Source organism: Trichechus manatus, unplaced genomic scaffold (genome assembly GCF_000243295.1).
Source record: "Trichechus manatus latirostris isolate Lorelei unplaced genomic scaffold, TriManLat1.0 scaffold00069, whole genome shotgun sequence".
NCBI lineage: Eukaryota > Metazoa > Chordata > Mammalia > Sirenia > Trichechidae > Trichechus > Trichechus manatus.
In genome coordinates this window covers 5,596,440-5,622,375 of record NW_004444005.1, presented here as the reverse complement: position 1 = coordinate 5,622,375, position 25,936 = coordinate 5,596,440, and the positions used below count along the sequence as shown (strand labels likewise).

The following is a 25,936-nucleotide window of genomic DNA, read 5'->3' as shown; positions in this document are numbered from 1 at the left end:
CATCTCACTGAGGAGCAGGCCTAAACCCAACCTGCAGCTTGAATCAGAAACACCCATCCAAGCTCATCTTATATCAGCCAAGCCGCAACTGATCTGCAGACCTGTGCTTTTTTTGTTGTAAGCCATTGAGTTTTGGATGGTTTGTTATGAAATAGCTGACTGATGGAGCTCCGTTTAACCCTGTTGTATCTCTGTTCCAAACATGTAGCACACAATGGTTTGGTGAACAACCAAACCCAGTTCCAATGGGTCTACTGCTTTTCTCTGTAGACTGTACCCAGGCTGGGTCATTTGATGAAAAGTGAGACATTTTCCAGTGTGTGAATGCTGTGCAAAAGAAGCCACCATTTGCCATTATTTATAGAGCCAGAAACCTCAACTGGGTATCCAGAATCAACCACCAGTTCTGGCTTGTTGTTGCTGGCTATCAAGCATCACTGGGCATTAAACACACTCAACATAATTGAGTGGCTCTGTACTACTTAAATGTAACCTGGAGGCGGGCGCTTATGTCCTGGGGCTTTGGGTTCCTCCTCTGTACATGGTGAGGTTGATGCTGACACTCTCCAAAATCTCTTCCAATGCTGTGAGCCCATGAGACAGTGTCATCTACTGGATTCAGACACATGTTTGAAACCACTTACTAACAGTGTCCGTGTAGCAAACAGATGGCTTAATTTAGCCTTCCTAAGCTTTGATGTCCTCATTTGTAAAATGGAGTTGGTCATACTTTTTTGAGGAGTTGTGAGGTTTAGATAACAGGTGGAAATCACTTAGTACGGTGGCTGGCATCTAGTAGATGCTCAGTAAAATTGTCTTGTTGAGTGACCCTTGTGAAGCTTCCATTACCTCCTAGAGTCAGGAAGGAGCATTTACAGTTCAGAGGTCAACTCTGGCCCTTGTCATTTTTCTATCAATGGACTCTATGGTTGGGACGCTTATTGGGTTTACCTCCCATAACTGAGCCTCTGTCTATGGAACACCCACTGCTGTCGAGGTTCTTATGCAAGGGGTTTTTCTCCGAGATGCTGAATACCCTTTGAACATCCACTTCATTCATCACAGTATCCCTGTCAGCTAAGAAAAAAAAAGAAAATCCTGTACTTTATCTGCATTCATAAGAGGCAACGGCATCTCAGACCAAATACCTGTGTGGCCTGCGTATGCAACAGCATCACATTTGCCTCTCGTGTAGGTTTTCATTGGCTTGGAAGATTCTGTCTTGCTGGGGCCACGTGGACAAGCCGACATTTATATCTGAATATTCTAGGAAACATTTGCCAAAAGAGTTTGAATTTTCCATTCAAATACAAATTAGATCTATTTTGAAAGTTCCATATTCTTTTCCAGCCATGGCACTCTTAGGCAGATAATACCCCTCGTACCTGGTTTGCATGTGATCAGATAATCTTGATGATTGGAATTGTCAGATCATCCCTGCATTCGGGATGACAGAGCTCTGTGGCGGTAGATGGATAACAGTAGAAGAGGAACTGGATGATCAGGTGTCATTAAGTGGGGGATGGAAGAATGGGAGGCAGAGCACCTCTGAAAGTGTAGAGAAGACAGAATGTTTTGTGCCTGTTCGATTTTATCTGTGAATGGTGTGTAAAGAAATAGGAATAATACTCTGTATTAAAAATGAAACCCAGAACTCTCTTTGGTTTTATCATAAAAGGACTTAAGCCAGAGATGCCTCAAATAGGTAGAAATGGCTAAAGAAGCACTCTCCAGATATTTTGCCAAAATTCCACCTTCTTCTTGGGCTGTGTCCTTTTTAAATCTCCAGCTTAAGTATGAGCATGAAATATTTTCCTTGATTTCCCTCAACTAAGGCGCACTGGCATTGTCAAAAGAGAATTTTACTAAATAAAGTATTAAGTGGGGGGACAATAATGATACAGCGGCTGATACAGCACAAAAACAGAGAAATATCCAAGTCTAAAGTATCTGCACTGCAAGTCTAAAGAGCTAGTCCAAGTTCACTGTCCCTATCCTGTTTCCCTTTCCTCCTGGTTCCTGTCGTCTGTCTCACAAGGACAAATGTCCTCTTGCCCTGCCTCACAGTATTCTCACTACCTAACCCCTTCCTTGCCAAGGCTGAATGACCACTCTTCACTCTGGTCTGCCTAGGTGTAGACTTTCTTAAGTCATACTTGAGCCTCATCAAATATAATAGTAAGAGTCTGGTGAGTGTCCAACAGTCCCTTACATTGATAGCCCCTCCTACTCATGTCCACTCAACATTTACCAAGCAATTACTAGAGGTGAAAAAGAAAGTGCTGATGATTTCTCTATCAAACAGTAATTTTTTAGATGCCGGCCACATGCTAGGCCCTGTACAAAGAGCTATAATAGAAGTAACCAGGAGGGGCTATGGAAGTTCTAAAGGGGGCTTTGTCACCCAGGCTGGGGAGGACTGGAAAGGCTTTCCTCAAGCTGGTAATACTTGTCTTAAGGATGTGCTTGCTTTAGCATCCCAGCAAGTATTACTGGGAGTTCTGATTCTAGTACGACTGAGTAGGTGCCCTGCTGGACCAATCCTCCCAGAGATATCAACTATAAATTCTGAACAATGTTGAATGAATGAATAAGTAAATAAATAAATGACCAAGTACCTATACATACTGGAGAGTGAAACTAACAAACAGATTCTGGAGAGGAGTTGACCCTTGGAAAATGGGAAGGAAATGGGGGAAAGTTTCCAATTTTTATAGCTTTTCACCCTAGTGAAAGGCTGAACTTGGTGACACATAGAACAAATGAACACTGATAGAAAACCAACAGTCTTTCTGATCTGAAGACCAGAAGGCACAGGTCTGGGGGACTACTGCCACTAGCAAGTGAAGAGGGATTTCTGAAAAAGAGAGAGCCAGGGAGTGACTGCCTCAAATTTAGTGCATAAATTCTGCCCAAATCCCTGGGTGACCCTGTACTGTACATGAGCAGGGAAGATTGCAAGTAGTCTAGCTAAGGATAAAAGAACTTAAAATTTGATTTAAGCTGCTGCACAACAGACAGACTTTTTCAGTTTGAGTCCAACCAAGTTAATTTCTTGCTCAAGTAAACAAAAAAACTACACTGTTTGGAGAAATATAACACAATCCAGAGTCTCCATAACATTCACAATGTCCAGGATACAATCCAAAATTACTCAACATATGGAGAAATAGGAAAATGTGACCCTGCTCAAGAGAAAAGACTCTAAGATGACTTAGCTGTTAAAATTAAGACTCAAAAATTTCAAAGTAGCTATCGTAACTATGCTCATGGCTGCAAAGGAAAATACATTCATACACTTGTAATGAAAATATAGGAAATTTTGGAAGCAAAATAGAAATTATAAAAAGAACCAAACAAAAATTCTAAAACTGAAAAATACAATATCTGAAATAAAAAATTCACCAGATGATCTTAACCACAGAATGGAGATGACAAAAGGAAGTCAGTGAATTTAAAGAAAGATCAATGGAAGTTATACAAACTTAGAAGAGAAAAAAGGTTAGGGAGAAAAACTATGCTTCAGGGATGTGTCGAACAATGTCAAAAGGTCTAACATAGGTATAATTGGAGTAAAAAAAAAGGAAAGGAGAAAGACTAGGGAGGAGGACATATTTGAAGAAATAATGGCGATATTTTCCCATTTTGGTGAAAGACACACATTTTTAGATTCAAAAAGTTCAGAAAACTCTAAGATAAATACAAAGAAAATTAAAACTGCTGAAAACCAAAGTCAAAGAGAAAATCTTGAAAGCAGCAAAAAAAAATGACACATCACAAACGGAACAATGATTTCAGTAACTGCTTACCTCTCATCAGAAACAACGAAGGTCAGAAGACAGTGGGAGAATGTCTTTAAAGTGCTGAGAGGGAAAAAAAAAAATCCTCTCAACCTGAATTTTATACCCAGCAAAAGTCTCCTTCAAGAATGAAGGTGAAATAACATTTTCAGATAAGAGAAACCAAGATAAGTCATTGCCAGTAGATCTCACTACAAGAAATGCTAAAGGAAGTTCTTCAGACTGATAGAATATGATGCTAAGTAGAGACTTAGATCTTCAGGAAGGAACATAGAGCATTGGAAGTGGTAAATATCTGGTTAAATATAAGTGGCTATCTTTTTCTCTTAATTACAAAATACATGAATTTATAAAGCAGAAATCATTAAAAAATATATGAATTTATAAAGCAAAAATTAGAACAAGAGGGAGCATACTGTCACATTGTGGGGATTGCAACCAGTGTCACAAAACAATGTGTGTATAAACTTTTGAATGAGAAACTGAGCTGTCAACTTTCACCTAAAGCACAATATAGAGAAAAATTTATAACATTGTCTTATGGGGTTTATAACGTATGTAGTTGTAAAACAGAAGACAACTGTAACATAAAGACAGGCGAGGACTTTTTGGTGGCAAGATTTCTACATTTTATGTGAAGTGGTACAACATTCACTCTAAATGGACTGAAACGTTGAAGATGTACATTGGAATCCCTAGGGCAACCACACGTTATCAGGAGGGATCCGTCTCTGGAGAAGGACATCATCCTGGTAAAGTAGAAGGTCAACAAAAAAATAGAAAGTCCCTCAATGAGTGGGATTGATGTGATGGCTGCAGCAGGGGGCTCAAACATACCAATGGCGCAGGACCAGGCAGCATTTCGTCCTGTTATACGTAAGGTTGCTGTGAGTCAGATCCAGCTGGACGGCACCTGACGACAACAACGTAGCCAACGAATATGACTCACACAGAGAAACTGGTGGATGGGTCTCCCACAGGATGCTTTGCAGTAGCTGGACTTAGTGGAGACTTGAGTCGCCTGCTCAGCTTTGTTGTTGAGCACCTACCCTGGGGCACCTTTCTTCACTAAGAGAGACCAGCAACGATCCCACACAATGTCATGACCTCCTGAGGAAGACCCAGTCTTACCATCTTGTGAAAAACGCAACTAATGTCACTGAGCAGTTTGTGCAGAAATTATCAAACGGGAACCAAATTTGCTGTGTTTCACCAAAAACACAGCAAAATATTATTTTTAAAATTTAAAAAAAAGAACCCCGTCTACCATCCAGGAGACACCACAGGGATGGCAGAAGCGACTCTTTGGTGAATTAGAAGATGCCAGCCTTGCAGAAGCCACCAAGCCGTGGTTCGTCACTCTTTGAGGAACGTCCTGCAGGAAATGCTTCCCGGAAAAGCCTGAAGGAGACATCTTGAATGGTTAAACATTTTCAGATATGTCTCATAAAAGCTTCAGTTTAGCCTTACGCTGTGTTACTGTGAATGGCCTCCAAGGGTTGGGATAAATCTCATTGATTTGCTGTGGTGTTCATCTTAGAAGTGACAGTGGCACACGGGCTGGCCTCAGAAGAGGCACTGGAGACATGACGCCTGTAATTGTGTGTTCTGGTTTTTGTGTCCCCCATGTCCCCCCCTCCGCACCGACAGGGATCACGCGCCCACAATGCCGGACAGGCTGCTTAGGGCGCATCGACTCTCCCGGGCGCTTCGCATCCCTCCAGGCTGTGAAACATTTGCCTAGAGACATTTTCTTACTCTCCATTACATATGTTTTTATGAAAGGACTGAGCGGGGAGGAATTTGCAATGAATAATTCATGCATAATTGTTTTCAAAATAAAAAAAATTATTTTTCAAAGATAGAAACCAGTATATCCCCTTCAGAGGCTGCTTGCTGCTGTGTTTGCCTGTGTGTGCCTCAGCTTTCTGTCTAAACGTCCACCCCCGCCCCACCATCCCGGGCTGGGACAGGCTTCTCCGTAGGTCTGGGACAGGGCACACGTGCAGATGGCACACACTGTCAGAATTCCCAGTTGCGCTCTGCCTGCGCACATTGCCAGGCAGGCCTCAGGGACACACTTGGAATCTGACTCTGCTCACCCGGGCTCCCCAGGCAATGCCCCACACCTGCACACCCTCTCCTTTCCCTGTCTCCAGTCCGGCACCACAGTCTGGCAGCTTGTCTGCTGTCGGGCCCACACGCAAGGCAAGGCCAAGGCCTGACGGATCCCACCGGTGAAGGCACAACAAGCCACTTTAATGTTCACACAGTTTATTACTTACATGCACAGCAAAAAGAAGAAGCCAAAGGTGCTCGCTGCCTGGGTCCTAGTCCCACACACTAAGAACAACAGCCCCAGTACCCAGGAGCCAATGACTGCAGCGCCAGGTCTGGCATCCCCGTTGAGGAGCCACGTAGGCTGCAGCTCAGCGGAGTTACATTCTGCAGCTCTGTTCCTGGGGCGTGGAGCAGGAAGCCCCATGTCTCCCCAGAACCTAGGAGGCGATGAGAAACTCTCATGACAGCCTTGCAGGGGAGACGGAGGTGGTGGGAGGTGGCCTCATAGCAGCTCCTTAGAGGCTCCGATCCTTTCCGGGAATCACAAGGTGTTCTAGTAAGACCAGGTGAGCTGGGCTTCAAGCGTTTGCTTATGTGAATCCGCGCAAGGCTGCCAGGGTGCCACAGCCTGTATTACGTCCCACGGTGTCATTTCCTGGGGGCTCTGGTGGCGCAGTGGTTAAGTGTTCAACTGCTAACCGAAAGGTCAGCGGTTTGAATCCACCAACTGCTCCTTGGAAACCCTATGGAGCAGTTCTACTCTGTCCTGTAAGGTCACTGTGAGTCAGAATCGACTCGACGGCAGTGGGTAAATGGGTGTCGTTTCCTGGTGGCACAGTGGTTAAAGTGATCGACTGCTAACCAAAAGTTCAGCGGTTCAAAACCACCAGGGGCTTCTTGTGAGAAAGATGTGGCAGTCTGCATCTGTAGAGATTTACAGCCTCAGAAACTCAGTGGGGTCGCTATGAGGCCGAGTCGACTCGACAGTAGTGGGTTTTTGGTGTGTGTCATTTCCTACCCATCTCCACCACTCCAGTTCTTTGTCTGGCCCCCTATAACCTTATCCCAACAATGGAGTTCACCACAGTGGTTAGGAGTAAGAACCGGATAGAAACCCCAATTCTGTCACTCCCTGCTCATCAGACTGGGTGAGTCGCCTAAGCTCTCTAAGCCTCGGTTTCCACATCTTTAAAATGGGTTTAGTAATAATACTCATCTCAAGGGCTAATTGATGTAATGCCTGTAAAGGACTCAGCACAATGCCTGGCACATAAAACCCGCTGCCGTCAAGTCGATTCCGACTCATAGCAACCCTGCAGGACTGAGTAGAGCTTCCCCATAGGGTTTCCGAGACTGTAATCTTTACAGAAGCAGACCACCACATCTTTCTCCCTCGGAGCAGCTGGTGGGGTCGAACCACCAACCTTTCGGTTAACGGCTGAGTGCTTAACCACTGTGCCTTGCCTGGTACCTAATAGGCAACACGTATGACTGTGTGATGATGATGAAGATGCAGATGATGGTAATGGTGAAATAGATACTCCCCTACCGGGTGCCCTCTCCCCTCCCCCCGTTCAGTTTCTCCCGCCGAACGCGTGCTGTAGCTTTGGCCCCTCTGTTCCTCTGCTCTGTCACCTGCCCTGGCTTCCTGTGGCGTCAGACGCCTTGATGCATGTTAACAACGACTCCGTGTGCCCCATGGCCCGCCCCACACACTGTACACACTCTTTCTTCAACACCCATCTCCCAGCTCAACTCTTGAGAAAGCCCTGCCCCCCCCTCCTGGGTGGGTTCCATTGTGCTGGACAGCTTCGGCCCGTAGCTACGCAGACACATTTTGAACTGTGATTCTATGCCCTTTCCTTGAAGAAGAGCCCTGTTTTCTCATTTAAACTGTGAATTCTTTGAGAGCACCCCCCCACTCCGCAAAGCCTCCCTTCTGGGGGCAGCTCACCTCCGGGCAGGTCCTCACTCTGGGTTGTCGACTGACTGGCCATTGGCCAAGGGGTGGTGAGATCATCTGTCCCTTGAACAGCCCAGCCAATCAGCTTCTCTCAGGAAGGCATCTTCTAGAGGATTCTGCTTCACTCTTCGCAGTACAGGGAAGTGTGTTAGCTTAGTACCCCCTCCCCCTGCACACACACCCAAATAGAAACTGTAGACAGTAGGTCGTGTGTGTTTGAGTGAAGGGATCGTGAATAACTTCCAGTGAGTGGACTAGCATAAGGAGAGGAAAAAGGAGGGCCATAAATGTCCCCCCAACCCCTGTTTAAGTAGCTTGCAGTATAAACTGTAGATCATAATGAAGCTTTAATGGAAATTTTTGTGTATTCCCTCCCCAAAACCTCCTTACTCTATTTTGTCCGTGTTTTCTTGAATGTGTGTGTATATAAATCTAACTCACGAGACTTGAAAGCCGGTACAGTCACCACAACGCTGAATTTGCATATCTTGGATGGCCGGCCTTTGACAGGCTGGGCGCCCATCTGTCCCTTTGTCCACTCAGCAAACACAGCCTTGTGCTGGGGGCCAGGGATGCAGGACACTGGGCCCCGCCCTCGGGGTCTGTGGGCGGGGGGCAGACAAGTAACAATCAAGGGCTGGGCCTGGGGGTAGTGGTGGGTGGCTGCAGAGCAAGAGGGCCTGTGGGGCGCTGGCCAACGGGACAGCCTAACCGCCTCTCTGCCTCCCTCTCTTCCTTTGCCAGGTACTAGAAGCTAATGGGATGCCGATGGATGACCATGAGTACACTCTGCTGACCACAGAGATAGGATTTAGAAAAGAAGGGATGAGTTACCTTGATTTTGCAATGGGATTCAAAGGTAGCTAATCATCAAGTGTGAGTCTTTCCTGCAAAGGCCGCTCAGGTTGAAGCAGCAGAAGCCAAGAGGTGGAATGGCGTGCATTATGAGATTGGAAACAATTGTTTTTATTTCATTTTCTCGGGCTGTGTTTAGGTCTTCTGTTGGCGCTAAGTTAAACAGAACTGTGAGCGTGGAATTTGGCCTGATTTCGTTTTCTACAAACGTAGAGTACAACTGGTTCGTAACATTGACTCCAAAGCCTGCACTGCTTCAGTCACACCTCTTGTCCTTTGAGATTGTTCTCCTAAAAGTTAAAAAACGAAAACCACACCAGTTGCTGTTGAGTCAGTTCCGACTCATGGTGACCCCATTCGTGTCAGAGTGGAACTGTGCTCCCTAGGGTCTTCAGTGGCTGGTTTTTTTGGAAGTAGATCACCAGGCATTTTTTCCGAGGCACCTCTGGGTGGACTTGAACTGCCAGGTGTGGGTCTGGGCTAATGATTGTAAGGGGTCTCCGCTAGAGGGACTGACCGTGAGACTCCTCATTGCAAACCACGGAGGTGGGCCGGCCGTCCTGAAGGTCCTCTGCCCCCATCCCCCCTCACTTCCTAATTCCACAGCACGAGGTCAGGTAGTCATGAACAAAGACCCTGCAAGAAGCCCCAGCCGTACTTCAGATGAATTGACAGGATCTTGGTGTCTATGTTTTGACATTTTGAGGGGAAGGAAAAGGCAGCCACATTTATCTTAGTGAGTGTTCTAGGTGCGTGCACTTCTCAGGTGTGGATGTCAGGGTCACTCGCCCCAGACCCCAGAGCTGGTGAGTCAGGAGCAGAGCAGGAACTGACTCAGTGTCCATTGCCTGCCCAGCCCTGCTCTCCCGGCTGTTTCCTCTTCTTTCCCGTCCCTGCCCTCCCTCCCTGACCCGTCTCCTTCCTTGCTCCGGGTGGCCTGGCTGTCCTTCATCACCCTTCCCCACCCGCCCCCCAGCGCTGCCTCTTCTCCTAGCGAGGCCCCCAGCCCGCCCGGGCAGGGGCCAGTGGTGGGCAAGGTAGAGGGGCCACATGGGGCAGGAAGGAGCCTGAGTGGGGCAGGAGCACGCCACTGTGGGCCAGCTGTGGGGAGGTGGAGTGGGCCCGCACTTACCTTACAGAGTGCTTCCAGATGTATGTCCCTCACCCCAGCCCCTAGAGCTGGCTAGTGGGGTGCAGAGCAGGGAACGCGTGTGTCACATACATCAGGACTGGCTGTGGAGAGGGAACTATAGGGTGCTCTGGGGCACAGGGCAAGGGCCCTTTAGGGAGGACATCCTGGAGGAGGTGACTCCTGAAATGAATTCTAAACCTAAGCCTGTGCTGCCCAGAAAGAGAGGGGGCCTGGACGCCCTGTGCACCGTGTCTCCTGGAGACCCTGTCACTGGGGAGGAGGGGTTACAACCCGTGCAGAGAACCGTGTCTAAAGAGAAGTCCCCGGTGTATCACCTGGCTTTTAGGCGAGGCCACGCTCAGCTTATCCAGCCTGACAGAAATGGGTTGATTTTGGCACAGATTGCACTTCCCCCTGAGTTTTAGGGGAGAGGGCATAGTGCTGTCATCAACCTGGCGTCTGGGCTCTGACCGCCCTGGATTCAGCCCTGCTGCCCGTGAGCTCCAGAACCCTGGAGAAGTTGGGAGAATCCTCCGGGTCTCCTCGTATGTCAAATGGGTCCAATAATAGCCTTCCATGTGTGTATGCTGGCATTAGAAGAGTGTCTACTTCCTAGGGTTGTTGAAAGGACCAAAAGAGATGCGAAGACCCCTAAGTGGGGCAGTGGTTAAGTGGTTAAGTGAAAGGTCGGTGCTTGAAACCCACCAGCTGCTCTGTGGGAGAAAGATGAGGCAGTCTGCTTCCATAACGATCACAGCCTCAGAAACCCTAGGGTTCTACTCTGCACTGTAGGGTAGCTATGAGTTGGAATCAACTCAACAGCAATGGCTTTGTTTGTTTTTTTGTTAAACGTAATACCGAAGTCCCTGGGTGGTGCAAATGGTTAACACGCTTGGCTGTTAACCAAAAGTTTGGAAGTTTAAGTCTACCCAGAGTCACCTTGGAAGAAAGGCCTGGAGATCTACCTCCCCAAAATTCACCGACTGAAAACTCTGTGGAGGACAGTTCTACTCTGACGCACAGGAAGCTGTCATGGGTTGGAGTTGATTCAACGGCAGCTGCTGATACAGGCGTGATATCAGGCAGATAGTGGGTCAGAATATCTCTGCTGAATTAAGGAATGTGAAATGAATCCCACGTTTCTGTGTTTAGAAAGTGATTCTAGAACACAAAAAGAGACAGGAATTCTCCCTCTCTGCCTCTGGGAATCCAGAGCTGCCTGAGACATGGTCTCCACCCTCGAGGAAGGACAGAGAAGTAAGACAAGCAAACACTTGGGGGCGCTGTCGTGCGAGGTGTGCTGGGGTGAAAGTACGTCCTGAGAGTCTAGAGAATCCACTTCCTCTTTTAAAAACAGGAAAATTTCTAAGAAATCGGAGGAAAATAAACCAGAGTCTGACAAAGTTAAAGCTACATTCCGAGAGCAGCGTTTGAGTCGCAGGATTACATTCCCAGGTGGTATTTTAACAGGAAGAAATAAATGGTGCTGATGTAGAAATGCAGATATGACAAATGCAGGTCTTCTGACTGATGTCCTTGTTTTAGGTACAGAAATGAGTCGGGTAGAATCGACTGGAACTCTGACTCCAATTCTGACGAAAAGTTATGTGAATAGTCACTTTATAACCGCTGAAGAATGCCTGAAGCTCTTCCCCAGGAGACTGAAGGAGTCCTTCCGGGTAATTTGTGGCCTGGCATCTGCTCTCCTTACCTGGGCCTCACCTTCCCCTCCTAGGTCCCCTCCATTCCACCACATGGTATAGTCAGCCCAGGGTCGACAGAGAGAAAGGAAAACATGTGACTCAGCCTTGACCACAGACTGTGCAGCCTGCCCCTTCTCCCTCTGCCTGGATATGGTGTGCAGCCTGCCCCTTCTCCCCTTGTCTGGGGATGGGGTGTAACCTGCCCCTTCTCCCCCTGCCTGGGGGTGGGGTGCAGCCTGCCCCTTCTCCCCCTGGCTGGGGGTAGGGTACAGCTGTCCATTCTCTCCCTGCCTGGGGGTGGGGTACAGCTGCCTCTTCTCCCCCTGCCAGGTGGTGGGATACAGCTGCTCCTTCTCCCCCTGCCTGGGGGTGGGTACAGCTGCCTCTTCTCCCCCTGCCTGGGTGTGGCGTATAGCTGCCTCTTCTCCCCTTGCCTGGGGGGTGCAGCTGCCCCTTCTCCCTTTACCTGGAAGGTACAGTTTCCCCTTCTCCCCCTGCCTGGGGATGGGGTAAAGCTGCCTCTCCTCCCCTTGCCTGGGGGTGGGGTACAGGTTGCCCCTTCTCCCCTTGCCTGGGGGTACTTAAATTGGAGACCACCCCCCAGGTCTGTCCCTGTTGCCAGACTTTGCTGTGACTGCCTTCTGCCTCTCAAAGGCTCCGAGGGGTAAGGACACCCTCCTGACCAGGGAAATCAGGTGGGGAGGGGCCATGACAGCCAGTGTCCCCGTGAATTTCGGGTCCATTCCTCCATTCCCTTCCTTTGCACTCGCTCACTCACCAGCAAGCACCACATGCTCACTGTGTGCTAGACCCAAACCCACTGCTGTCAAGTTCGTTCCTACTCACAGGGACCCTGTAGGACAGAGCAGAACTGCCCCAGAGGGTTTCCAAGGCTGTAATCTTTACAGAAGCAGATGGCCACATCCCTCTCCCATGGATCTTCTGGTGGGTTCAAACCACCAAGCTTTTGGTTCTCAGATGAGCACTTAACCACTGTACCACCAGAGGTCCTCCTGTATGCTAGAACCATGCTAAATGCTGGGGATCCAAGATGCAGCCCAGCACCGATCCCCGTTTTACAGATGAGAAGACAGATGCATGGAGAAGTTAGGTACTTGCCCAGGGTCACACTGCTGGTTAGTGGCAGAGCTGGGATTTGAAGCTGAGCCGTCCGTCCCCAGAGTGTGCCTTTACTCACTATGCAGCACTGCCTCTCAGTCACAAGTTCCCTATGGGCTCTAAGCCTCAGTTTCCTCATCTGCAAAATGGAATCCCAAGCTGGCCTTGCGGTACGGTGCGTGAGGTAAACGCACTAGGCTCAGACACAACGGCAACAGGTTTGTCTGAGTCTTTGACACAGAACGCTGGCCTCTGGGTGGCCCGTGGGCATGCCACTGTGTACGCTGTCTGTCTTCCTGTCCACTGTAGACAGAAGTTGCCGAACATCATGAAATCTATGTAAACATATTCATTTCAATCAAGATTCTATAGCAAAATCCTGATCAAAAGGGGGAAAATGTAGAACAGAATTTCAAATTCTCACAGACTCCAGACTTTCTGGGGACTCCAGAGTTCCTGGAGACGTGGAGGGTGGATGAACTTCTGAAGCTGTTGCCCTGAGATAATCTTTAAACCTTAAACCAAAACTGTCCCCTGAAGTCTTCTTAAAACCAAACAGCAGTTTAGCTTAACTAGTAAAAAATGTCTACCTTGAGCATTATGCTCTTTTAAGAACTAGCTATATGGAATCAAATTGATAACAGCAACTCAAAAGGTTAGATAGGAACCTTAGGGGGCAGTGTGTTTATGTTAATGAAGGAGGAACAACTCGGAAAAGGAGGGTGAGAATGGTTGCACAACTCAAAGAATGTAATCAGTGTTACTTAACTGTACATGTAGAAATTGTTGAATTGGTATATGTTTTGCTATGTATATTCTCAATGACAACAACAAAATTTACAAAAAGGAAAAAATATCTATATAAAAATATTGAGAGCATGATGTTCCAGAAAACTCCAATACACACTCCTGTTCTTACTTCCAGTAGTGAAGATTTTATTACAAACTGGGAGAGTTGAAGGGAAAAGGAAAGCCTTTTTTTTGTGTGTCCCTTTGCCTGAACTCCTTGCTTTAATAGGGAGCTTGAGAACACAGAGTGTAATTTCTTGGGAAAAAGCAAAGCACAGCAAGGATATTCCTGGAGCAGAGAAACCCCCAAAAGCAACGGCTGAACCACTACGCAGCTGCCCCTTCCTCTCTTTGGTGCCGCGCCCCCGCCTGCCGGGTTGTGGGTGTGTCGCCCTCCAAGGCTCAGAAGGGAGGCAACATCTGACGTGCGGTTTTGTTTCCAGAGCCCCTACTCTGCCTTCTTTAAAATGGACACGGACAGGGACGGCATCATCAGCACACAGGACCTGCACCAGCTCCTGCTGCACCTCCTGTTCAATCTGAAGGACAAGGAGTTTGAGCGCTTCCTGGAGCTCCTTGGCTTAAAACTCAGCATCACCTTAAATTTCCGTGAGTTTCGGAATTTGTGGGAGAAGGGATCCTACAGAACCGATGACGCGCCTCAAAGACTCATCAGGTAAGAGGGCGGCGCGGTTCAGCACCTTTTATACACGCCAGCCTTCGCCACCCTAATTGCAGTGTTTCTACCGGGTCCGAGAAGGGAGACAGAGAACGGAGCTGCCCCCCAGGAGGACATGTCCTTCTCCTTGGCTTGAGAGAAGTCACACCAGGAATAGGGCGACCCAGTGTGTGTCAGCATAGAGCTGTGCTCCCCAGGGTTTTCAGGGGCTGATGTTTTGGAGGTAGATCACCAGCCCTTTCTTCTGAGGCACCTTTGAGCAGACTCAAACCTCCAGCCTTCTGGTTAGCAGCTGAGTGCATTAACTGTTTTCACCACCCAGGGATTCTGTAGAAAGGTTGGAAAATACACATATGGATTAGAAAATACAGCCATAATCTTATCACCTGTGAGCACCATGTTTATATTTCACTGGGCATCATTCCGCTCACTTTTCTGTGCGTGTAAGTTTATACATTGTTGCCCCATAGGGTTTCCAAGGAGCAGCTGGTGGATTCGAACTGCCGACCTTTTGGTGAGCAGCTGAGCTCTTAACCACTGCGGCACCAGGGCTCCATGTATTTACATTTTTTTTCTTTTTATAAATCTGGGTTCGAATGATATGCTTTTTACTCAGCTTTTGAGAACATAGCTTCTGAGACCTTTGCGTTGTAATGTACATGGGGCTTCAGCTCTTGAACGTGACGTCCGCTGCAGGCTGTCCACTGCAGTGCATGACCTCGGTCTGGTCAGTGCTTGTCAGGAGAAGACAGCACCTTTCTGCAGGCACCGTTGCTGCCTCCCTTCCCCTCCAGTTCTGTATCTAAGTGTAGATGTAAGTTTGGGGAACCACAGAACAGCTTATGACAGCTCATCCTACCAACTGCTTCCAGAGATGCAGGGACCCTCTTCCAGCCCCTCCCCAGGCAGGGCTCCTCCCCAGGCCCCTGGCCACCCCTGTTGGCCTCTCTCACTGTGGTCAGGAGAATCTCAGAGTCCAGTGTGCTGTCCCTGCTTGCTTCCTCCCCTTTGTCGCCGTAAGAGTGCACACTTATGAAGGCAGTGACTGGGCTTGATGCCCAGCGCAGTACCTGTCACACAGTGGCTCCATGTGGCAGTCACTGAATGCCCATGAGCATGATTGAAGTAGCCGCTGAGACCCTCCTTGACTAATTATTGTAGTATCTCATTAAAACGCTAACATGCGCTGTGATAATACAGAAGTGTGTTTTCGGATGTAGCATAATAGTAATATTCACTGTACTGTTTTGCCTTTGAGGCACTGGCAGCCAGAAGGGTCTCCAACAATCCCCTGTCCTACCCACACAGGGCAGCTCCCCTGGAGGGCAGCAAGCCCCCAGAAGCCACAGTCACGGGGCTAGACTGTCATGACGCGTGCCTGGCTGCAGAGGCCCTCTGATCTTGCCCTTTGATTTGTTTCCCCTTTTCACGTTTTTTGGGAAAGTAGGTTTAATTTTCATCTATACTAAAAAAAATAAGCAAACGACTCTGGTCTCTTCCTAAAAGAAATCATCACGGAACACATGAGTTGGACACTGTTTCCAGTTGCCCAGGTCTGAAGAGCTTTAATATGGGTCTGGATTGCTTGACATTAAAACAAAACAAAACAAATTCTTCCCAAAGACTTTTTTTCTGGAGAATGTATGCAGAAGGAACATGGAAAATTTCAAATGACAAGGCCCGGTCCTCCCATTCAAATGACTCAATCTTCTTATTTGTATTTCTTGGTTCATTCATCAAGTATTTACTAAGGGTCGACTCTGTGCTAGACATTGTCCTAGGATCAGGGGTTGCAGAGATGAGTAAGATTCAGACTCTCCCTTTGAGGAGCTCACAGTTGAGTATGACCCAGGCACAAAAAGAAATAACCCATTACCGTCGAGTCGATTCCGACTCATAGTGACCATAGAGGACAGAGTGGAACTGCTCCGTAGGGTTTCCAAGGAGCAGCTGGTGGATTTGAACTGCTGACCTTTTGGTTAGCTGCCTGAGCTCTTTGAAATAGAAGAATGACTAGTAAAGTATGTCTACTTTGAGCACCGTGCTCTTTCAAAGATTTATCTATGTGGGATGAAATTGGCAGCATCTTGAAACGCTAGATGAGAAACTTAGGGACAGTGACCGTATGTGGATGGTGGTGGAATAATTTGGAAAGGGATCACGAGAATGGTTGCACAATTTGAAGACTGTAATCAGCGTGACTGAGTTGTACATGTAGAATTTGTTGAAATGGTGTATCCTGTGCTGTGTATATTTTCACACACACAAAGATAAATAAAATAAAAAGCAACAGAAGGATGACTGAAGTGCCAAAGGAGGGTAGAGGGTCGGGGGCTCAGCTGTCTCAGATTCTCAGGCAATGTAGAGACATCCAAGCTGGGTCTTGAAGTGTGAATAGGATTTTATCAGGTGTAGGCTACAGGAAAGGCCATTCAGGGCCAGGGAATAGCATTTGCAAAAGCACAGAGGAGGAAAAGTGTCGAGCACATTCGGGAAATGGGAGAGGATAGTGTGCAGGAGCCATATGCCCAGGGGGCACGGTGGCCGGGAGGCCTGGAGTGGTAGGAGGCCCAGCTGTGCAGTTGCTCGAGTGCCCAACCGAGGAGTTCATCCTTTATCCGTAGACAGAGGGGTGAGGAGAACACAGCTGTGCTTTAGAAAGATCCTTCAGTAGCCCCAGAGTGGAGGGGGAACTGAAAAGGGGAGAGGGTGGAGGCCAGTGAGACCCGTCTTGGGCTCCAGGGGCCTTGGGGAAAGACAGCTTTGAGACCTAGACCGGGAGCTGCGTTAGAAAACCAAGCCCTCTCATGGGCCAGACCTTGTGCTTCATGAAGATGTACCCTTTAATATCTTTTAATAATTAATATTGTCTGATTTTACTGATGGAGGAGTTGAGGCTTAGGGAAGCGTTAGTGACTTGTCCAGAGAGACACAGGTGATGGATGGTGGGGCAGGGATTTGAACCCAGGTGCTTGCTGGGAGGGGTGGTCCTCTGCCTAGAGAACCTGTCTGCTTTCACCCTCCTCAGCCTCCTTCCTTCCAGCAAACAAACTTGGAAGCCATCCCTTCCTCAAAGCCTTCCTGCCCTCTCTATTGGGCCCCTCTGCCCTCTGGGCATTCACTTTGCTCTTGCATCATCAAAATGCAATACTTTTGAAAACTTTGAGGGCTCATAATTCTGTTGAAGAGAGGGCAGCCATCTTGTTTGCTTCATAACTGCAAAACATTTTCATTTTTAGATTTATAAATACCAATTAGAATAATGAGCCAATGACCTGTTTGATTTCTACATCATCTATTCCCTTCCAATCACCCTGTTAAAAACACACTTGCCTTGACCATTTACCCATTTAAAAACCATAATAAGTACATTTCAATGCATGAACATCATAAAAGATGAAAGAATTCTGTCCTGTCCTATGTCCTTTTAGCAAAATTAGATGGTCCAGGTTCTTGTCAGAAAATATTGCATGATCAAATCCTTCCTGTTGAATGACTAACTGAATGAAAATACCAGAGTTTCTTTATTCCCTTAAAAATATATCATTCACTCATCAATTTTTGAGGTTGAGAAAATTCATCTGGGATATTGCCATCTGAAGACTCATAGATTGAGATTTGGCTTATACAACCAATTTCACCATCATCATTGGAATCTAGAGTGTTGTTTTTTATCTGAATTAATCTTCTGATTCAATTAATAAGTGTGAAACAACTTCTGTCAATTTTCTTCCGTTTGCCATTTGGGCATAAAATAAGAATTCTGAATTTTCAACTGTTCAATGAAGGCTAAATTAGTCTGCAAATACGGCTTCACTGTCTTATTTTATAACTTCTTGAGAGATACTGTAATATTTTGGACAGTGCAATAAGAAAACTTAAGGATGGCTTAGGTTATTTATGTCAATATTTCATCATCCCGCTAGGTGATTCCATCTTATTTTTGTTTTATTACTTTAGTCTCTTTTTTTTTTTAGCATAGTTGGAAACAATTAATGAGTGATTAAGTATTTGTTAGGATAATGAAATAGATATAGTAAAATTAAGATCAAGATCACTAAGACTCCATAATGTATCCTAGATATATATGAAAGGAGCCAATGGACCCATATGGTAATTGCAAGATAGAATAAGTTTTATTCTATTAAGAAAATATTTTTTTTTCTCTGTTCCTTGGAGACCTCTAAGAAAGAATAAGTCATGAATACCAATCCTAGTTTCATTATTAGGTAATTCTGGCCTCATAAAATTAGTAAGGAAGTCTTCCTTCCTCTTTAATGTTCTGGATTGTATAGAATTGGTATTATTTTTTCCTTAATACTTGATAGAATTCAACAGTGAAACCATCAGGCTCTGGAGTTTTCCTTGTTGGAAGATTTTTAACTATAAACAAACAAACAAACAAACAAACAAAACAAAAAAAAACCCCAAACCCGTTGCCGTCGAGTTGATTACAACTCATGGCAACCCTATAGGACAGAGTAGAACTGCCCCATAGAGTTTCCAAGGAGCACTCAGCAGATTTGAACTGCTGACCTTTTTTGGTTAGCAGACGTAGCTCTTAACCACTGCACCACTGGGATTTCCTTTTTTTTTTTTTTTTTTAACTATAATTTCAGTTAATTTAATAGTTACAGGACCATTCATGTTTTCCATTTCTTCTTGACTCAGTTTTGGTAATTCTTGTCTTAGAAGAAATTCATTCATGGGAATAAAGTTGTTCATAGTATTTCTTCTTATTCTTTTATTGTCTGTGGGGACTTCAGTGATATCCCTTCCTTCATTCCTGATATTGATAATTGGTGTTTTCTCTTTTTATCTTGATCAGTTTAGCTAAAGGTTTATAAATTTTATTGATCTTTTCAAAGAGCCAACTTTTGGTTTCATTGATTTTTCTGTTTTCGGTTTCATTGATTTCTGCTCTTTATTATTTCCTTCTTTCTGATTGCTTTAAGTTTAGTTTGCTCTTTTTCTATTTTCTTAAGTTGGAAACTCAGATTTTTTTTTTTTTAGTCCTTTCTTTTCTAATATAAGCACTTAATGCTATAAATTTCCCACTAGGCACTGATTTAGCTGCATTCCACAAATCTATATATGTTGAAGTTTTTATTTTCATTTAGTTAAAAATATTTTCTAATTCCCCTTGAGTCTTCCTCTTGGGCCCATGGATTATTTAGAATTGTGTTGTTTAATTTCAAAATATTGTGTATTTTTCAAATATCTTTCTGTTATTGACTCCTAGTTTAATTCTCTCGTGGTCAGATAACACACTTTGTATAATTTTAATTCTTTAAATTTGTTAGGGCTTGTTTTATGATCCTGGATATGGTCTGTCTTGGTGAATCTTCCATGTGTACTTGAAAAGAATGTGTATTCTGTTGTTGGGTGAAGTGTTCTATAAATGTCAGTTAGGTCAAGTTGGTTGATAGTGTTGTCCAAGGCTTCTGTATTATTGCTTATTGTCTGTCTACTTGTTCTGTTGATTACTTAAGGAGAAATGTTGATGTCTCCAACAGTAATTTTGAACTCGTCTGTTTCTCCTTTCAGTCTTATCAGTTTTTGCTTCATGCACATTGAAACTCCAAGAAAAATAGTATATTTTAGTTACCCAAATAGTTACCATTTCTGCTGCTCTTTCTTTGTTTTCTGAAGTACCAAGTTTCTGTCTATTCTTTTCCTTCTGCTGAAGAACTTACTTAACATGTCTTTTAGAGCAGGCCTGCTGGAGACAAATTCTCTTGGTTTTCCTTTGTAAGAATATGTTTATTTCTTCTTCATTCCTAAAGGATATTTTTGCTGGATATAGAATTCTGGTTTGTCCGTTCTTTTGTTTCAGCATTATAAAAATGCTGCTTCACTGTCTTCTGGATTCCTTGGTTTCTAGTGAGAAATCCGAAGCCATTCAAATCGCTTTTCCCTTATGTAAACCAAACATCCAAACCCGTTGCCTTTGCATCAGTTCCAACTCACAGCGACCCTGTAGTGTAATGTGTCGTTTTTCCCAGGCTGCTTTCAAGATTTTTTCTTTATATTTTGTTTTCAGCAATTTGATTTTGATGCGTTTGAGCATGATTTTCTTCGAGTTTATCATTTTTGGGTTTGCTGAACTTCCTGAATGTGTAAATTTATGTTTTTCATCAAATTTAGGAAATTTCAGCCATTATTTCTTCAAATATATTTTTCTGTACCAATCTTTTTCTCCTACCTTTTGGTACCCCAATGACATGAATGTTAGACTCTTGATTTTGTACCACGGGTCCATAAAACTATGTCCTTTTTTCTCCCCATTTTCCCTTTGTTGCTCAGATGGAATTATTTCTACTAATCTATTTTCAAGTACTAACTGTTTCCTCTGTCATTTCCATTCTAACATTGAGCCAATACAGGGAAAATTTTATTTCAGTGGTATTTTTTCTTTCTAAAATTTCCATTTAGTTCCTTTTTTTTTTTTTTAATACTATAGTGTCTATATCTTTGCTTAGAACTTTTGTCTTTCCATTCATTTCAAGGACGTTTGCCCTTACTTCATGGATCGTGGTTATAAAAGCTCTTTAAAGTCTGATAACGTCAATATCTGGGTTATCTTGGGGTTAGTGTCTTTTGATTGTCTTTTATCTTGATAGTTGTTGAGATTTTCCTTGTTCTTTGTGTATCAAGTAACTTTGCGTTGTATCCTGGACATCTTGAATATTATGTAATAACACTCTGGGTCCCGTTAAAATCCTCTGTAGAATGTTAGTTTATTTTTTTGTTTGTTTTAGTAGACAGTCAACTCAATTTAGTTTCAGACGTAAGTCCCGACTTGCCTTCTGTAAGCTGTGGTTTCGATGTCAGTTTAGTTTTCAAAGATTTTGCAGCACCATTCAGGCCAGCCCCATGTGTGCACCACTCGGGCCAGTCTGGTATCTGTTCCTAGTCTGCGGTCCACACAGTAGTCAAGGTCTAAGAGCTTTACTATGCTCATTTATGTTAGTCCCACGCATGTGCAGATCAGGGATGAGCCTGGGACGTCCTGCACAGATCTGGAGAATCTGTTTTTCCAGGTCTCCCTTCTCTATGATTTACCTCTACCCTCTCCAGCTCTCCCTTTCTTGATCTTCTAGATAGAAAATCTCAGGTTTTAGCCTCTCTGTACTGTTGTGCACTTTCCATAACCAGGTCTGCTTGCAGAGCAAAGTAGTGAGAGAAAAGAGAGGGAGAAAATAACATGGATTACCCACACGCATGGATTGTGGGGCTCCTTTTGGTCAGAGAGATTTTCTCTCAGAGTTTTTAGTACCTACTTGGCAGCTGCTCTTGCTGTCTCCACCCCAGAAGCACAGTTTTGTGACTGACAGACTGGCCTTGGATCGGGACACTCACTGTGTATACTCCTTCTTGGGTCTTTGGTCAGAAAGACAGACTTTCTCTTGGAGCTTTTCTGTCCACATCCACTTCACAATTCCAGAATTAGGATTTCCCTCAAGTCTAAGCTGGGAGATATGGGAGGACAAAAAACATGAATCTCATCACTGTCTCAGTCATCCTTCAAATTTCTATTTTCCTCCCCATCTGCCTCCTATTATTCACTTTTTAGTGTCTTCAGAGAGTTACATTTTGTGTTCCGTCCAGGCTTTTTAGTCGTAATCAGTGGGAGAGATAGGGTGAAGTGTTCTTACTCCATCTTAACTGGAATGGGAAGCCCATCTCAGCACTCTTGAACTGCCTAGGGTGCTGTTCCCGAGAGATTCACATGGCTGCCTCCTTATCGATCGATCGTGTCTCAAAGAGAGGCTCCCTGGTCTTTCTAGCTAAGGTGCCCCCTCCCCCACCTCATTCTCAGTCACTTGCAGTACCTGAAGTTACTTGATCCACTGTTTTCCATGTGTTTGTTGTATGTTTCTCCCCATCAGAGTGTAAGCTCCTTGAGGACGTGGACTCTGTCTACACTGTTGTGATTGTGTCTGCAGGGCTAGAGCAGTACACAGTAAGTGCTCAGTGTGTATTTGTGACTGACCAACACAGAGGGTGGGGCTAACTGGTGTCAAGGTCCTAAAGAGCCAAGCAGCAGGAGAGGAAATAAGTAACTCTTGGAAGTGTTTGGAGTGAAGGAGTGAAGCAGTGTAGACGGGTCATAGAAAAGCCTTCTGATCTCTCTAGAGGGGACAGTGATGTAAAATGGGAAAGGGAGCAATGGATGGGAAAACCAGTGGGACTCCCTGGTGTGAACATGGATGACTAAGGAAATAATCAAGCCTTATGGCCTAGAAAAGAAATCATTTGTGAAGGGGCTGTTTGGGTACGTGTTTAGATACTGAGATCAGTTTGGACGTGTTGATTTTACTCAGATAGCACGTGCCCCTCAAGGCCTCTGTGAGAGAACTTCTGGGAACATCCAGGTGAGACCTCTGGGTGCTGGTAGGATTTAGGAGACGTCTAAAGGTGAAGGCAGAGGAATATATGTCATTGTGACATACAGTCCTCTTAAACAATAGTTGTAAAAATGCTTCATAATCCCATCAACCTTCCAAAACCTTTGGTGGTAAAGTAATGATAGGAGATTAGACTGGTTAACCTTGGATCCCTGCCCACCCTTGAAATTCCATGATTCTGTGAAATCCAGTAGGCAGTTGGAGAGAGATGGAAGCGAAAAAACTCAGGTGAGATTAGAGTACTAGTGGTACAGTTTTACGGGTAAACAGCATCAACGTGGTAGTTGGAGACATGAAAAGGGATGACCTGTCAGAAGAGTAAATATAAATAAACTTTGGGGTAGGAGTAGCGAGAAGGGGTACTGAAGGGGGAGGGACTGAAGGCATACGCCTGCCTGGCCCCATGTTAGGTGTGCGTATCTATCATGTCATGTAAAGGACAGTGCCATGAAGCTGATTAGAGAGGACGGATGGTTAACAGTGTGAAATGTAACAGAGAAGTCAAAAAAGACCACTTAGTTTGACAATAGAGAAGTAACTGGTCAATTTGAAGAACGAAAGTCTCAGTAAAGGGAGGTGTGCTAGCTGTGGTTTACCTGTGTGCTCCACTATCTGGCACCTGCCAGGAGAGAAAATGAAACCAGACAAGTCTTCATTTGGTCCATGGTATGGATTGAATTGTGTCCCCCAAAAATGTGTTTGTCAGCTTGGCTAGGCCGGGATTCCCAGTATTGTGTGATTGTCCACCATTTTGTCATCTGATGTGATTTTCCTATGTGTCGTAAACCTTGCCTCTATGATGTTAATAAGGCAGGATTAGAGGCAGGTATGTTAATGAGGCAGGACTCAATCTACAAGATTAGATTGTATCTTGAGTCAGTCTCTTTTGAGATATAAAAAAGAGAAGTGAGCAGAGAGACAAGGAGACCTCATACCACCAAGAAAGCAGTTCCAGGAGCAGAGGGACCTGAGGTCCCTGTGCAGATAAGCTCCTCGACCAGGGGAAGATTGATGACAAGGAACTTCCTCCAGAGCCGACACAGAGAGAAAGCTTTCTCCTAGATCTGGCGCCCTGAATTTGGACTTCTAGCCTCCAAGACTGTGAGAGAATAAACTCCTGTTTGTTAAAGCCACCCACTTGTGGTATTTCTATTATAGCAGCACTAGATGACTAAGACAGTCCACTTAAGCAGTATCATAGGAAAAGTGAGGAGATGCTATCCACTCTGCAACTGGTCCCCAGCACCCTGCCATTTGAGAAAATGCAAGAAGTTTTGTTTGCAAGACCCTGGAAGTCAAAGGTTTCTGTCATTCACCCAAGAGTGCCACTTTGAACCTGACCCTCTCCGGGTGATATACAGGTCAGTAGCACAGTGGAGGCATCTAGGGTCATGCTGGCCACCATGAACGTGTGACCAGTAGGTGCCGGCAACTGTTAGTCATCAAGGAATTTGAGGGGTGGTCCGGGATAGCTGTCTGAGTGCAGTGGAATTTCTTGGAAGGGATTTAAATGAGAAGCCACATGGGTAGCAATGATCACTCCTTAATTTGTTGATTCTTGTAACTGCGAACTGGCTTGCTGTCTGCTTCTAACATGCGTGGCCGTGTGTAATGTCCCAGCAGGGCCTTCTCGGAGAGGCCGAGGCTGCAGGCCCTACATCCCTGAGACCTTGCACGGTACCAGCGCTCCCTGGGTCCTGGGGCCCGTAGTCTGGCACTTGTTGAATTGAAACAGAAAGCGCACATGGAAAGAGGGTCCTCAGAGCAGCAAAGCCCAAGGCAGCCCTCATCACTGCAAAATGGAACAGTTCAAGGGTCTCTGCCTGTGAAGAGTAGAGTTCTTGAGGATACCGAAGATACTGCTCCAGAGAAAAATGAAATTTAAAAAAATTAATAAGCATTGAAAAGAAAAAGTAAACGAGACAAAAATTTTTTTAATTAAGATGATAGTGAGAAGAACTAGGCTGTGCCATCAGAGAGTCTTGGGTTTGGATGCTAGCGTCCCCAAGAACTAGCTGTGTCATTTTTGGCGCGTTACCGAACCTCGCTAAAACGTTGTTTCCTCCTGCAAAATGGGGTGGTGTTGCCAGCACTGTGTGAAAACTCAAGAGAAGTCTGCATGTCAGGTGGCCGAGAGTCCCAGCACCTACTGGTCACACGTTCATGGTGACCTCCATGACCCTAGACGCCCCCACCGTGCTACTGACCCACGTATCACCCGGAGAGGGTCAGGTTCAAAGCGGCACCCTTGGGTGAATGACAGAAAACTTTGACTTTCAGGTTTTGGCAAACAAAATTTCTTAACGTTTTCTCAACTGGCAGCATACTAGGTGTTGTCAGAATTTTTTGTTTTTTTCTTCATAAGCAGTTCACATATAAGTTCCTTACAAGCAAAAGCATAAATAGTACTTTTTAAAAAGCGTTACGTGGGGCTTGTTTTCTGCTCCCCACCCTGGTTTCCTGGGGAGGCTGGAGGACAAATTCACACAAGGTTCTGTGTGGGGTGTCGGTCACGTGCCCCTTATTCACCCTCAGGCAAGACCCGTTTGTCGCCCAGATGTGCACTGGAAAAAGTGCGGCTTCTGAGCAGACGCAGAGAAGTGGCCCCATTCCAGGGACAGTTGGAGTGGCCCCGGGTGCGGGTCGCTTTGCTGGAGGACGGTCTTGAGAGCTCTGCTAACCACAGGGGGAAGTATGTTGGGGGTAGATCTGCGTGTGGAGAAGGTCAAGGTCCCTAAAATGGAGTGATTCCCGAGGGAGCAAGGCAGCTCCTGGGAGAGAAATAGCCATGGGTTATTCCAACGTTTTTATTCTCTCCTAGCTTGCTTTATGGAGCCCTGGCGGCGCAGTGTTAAGAGCTCGGCTGCTAGCCAAAAGGTGGGCAGTTTGAATCCACCAGATGCTCCTTGGAAACCCTGTCGGGCAGTTCTGCTCTGTCCTGTAGGGTTGCCATGAGTTGGAATTGACTCGACGGTAATGGGTTTGTTTTGTTGTGTTTTGGTGGAGCAACAGTTAAGTGCTTGGCTGTTAACCAAAACGTTGGCAGTTCAAACGCACCAGCGTCTCTGGGAGAGAAAGACCTGGCAGTCTGCTCCCTTAAAGATTACAGCCTAGGAAACACTATGAGGCAGTTCTGTGCTGTCTTATAGGGTCGCTATGAGTCGGAATGGACTCAACGGCACTCAGCAACAGCAGTTTTTTTTTTTTTAATTTTTTTTTTATATTTTATTGTACTTCAGGTGAAGGCTTACAGAACAACTAGTTAGTTTCTCATGAAACAGTAGTACACATGTTGTTTTATGACATTGGTTAACAACCCCATAACATATTAACCCTCTAACTTCTCAACCTTCTTTTTTTCTTTGGTGAAAATACACATAGCCAAAGATACACCGTTTCAAAAATTTCTACATACACAGTTCAG

General features: G+C 45.4%; 1 protein-coding gene across 1 annotated transcript in view; it reads left to right on the top strand.

Moving 5' to 3' along the window:
• Nucleotides 1-25,936, top strand: part of EFCAB6 (EF-hand calcium binding domain 6) — a 317,117-nt gene that overhangs the window by 164,969 nt on the left and 126,212 nt on the right. The window contains exons 13-15 of the mRNA XM_012556542.2: nucleotides 8,569-8,683; nucleotides 11,357-11,490; nucleotides 13,866-14,098. Coding sequence (XP_012411996.1) covers nucleotides 8,569-8,683; nucleotides 11,357-11,490; nucleotides 13,866-14,098 — 482 coding nt within the window. The remainder of the gene's footprint in view (nucleotides 1-8,568; nucleotides 8,684-11,356; nucleotides 11,491-13,865; nucleotides 14,099-25,936) is intronic.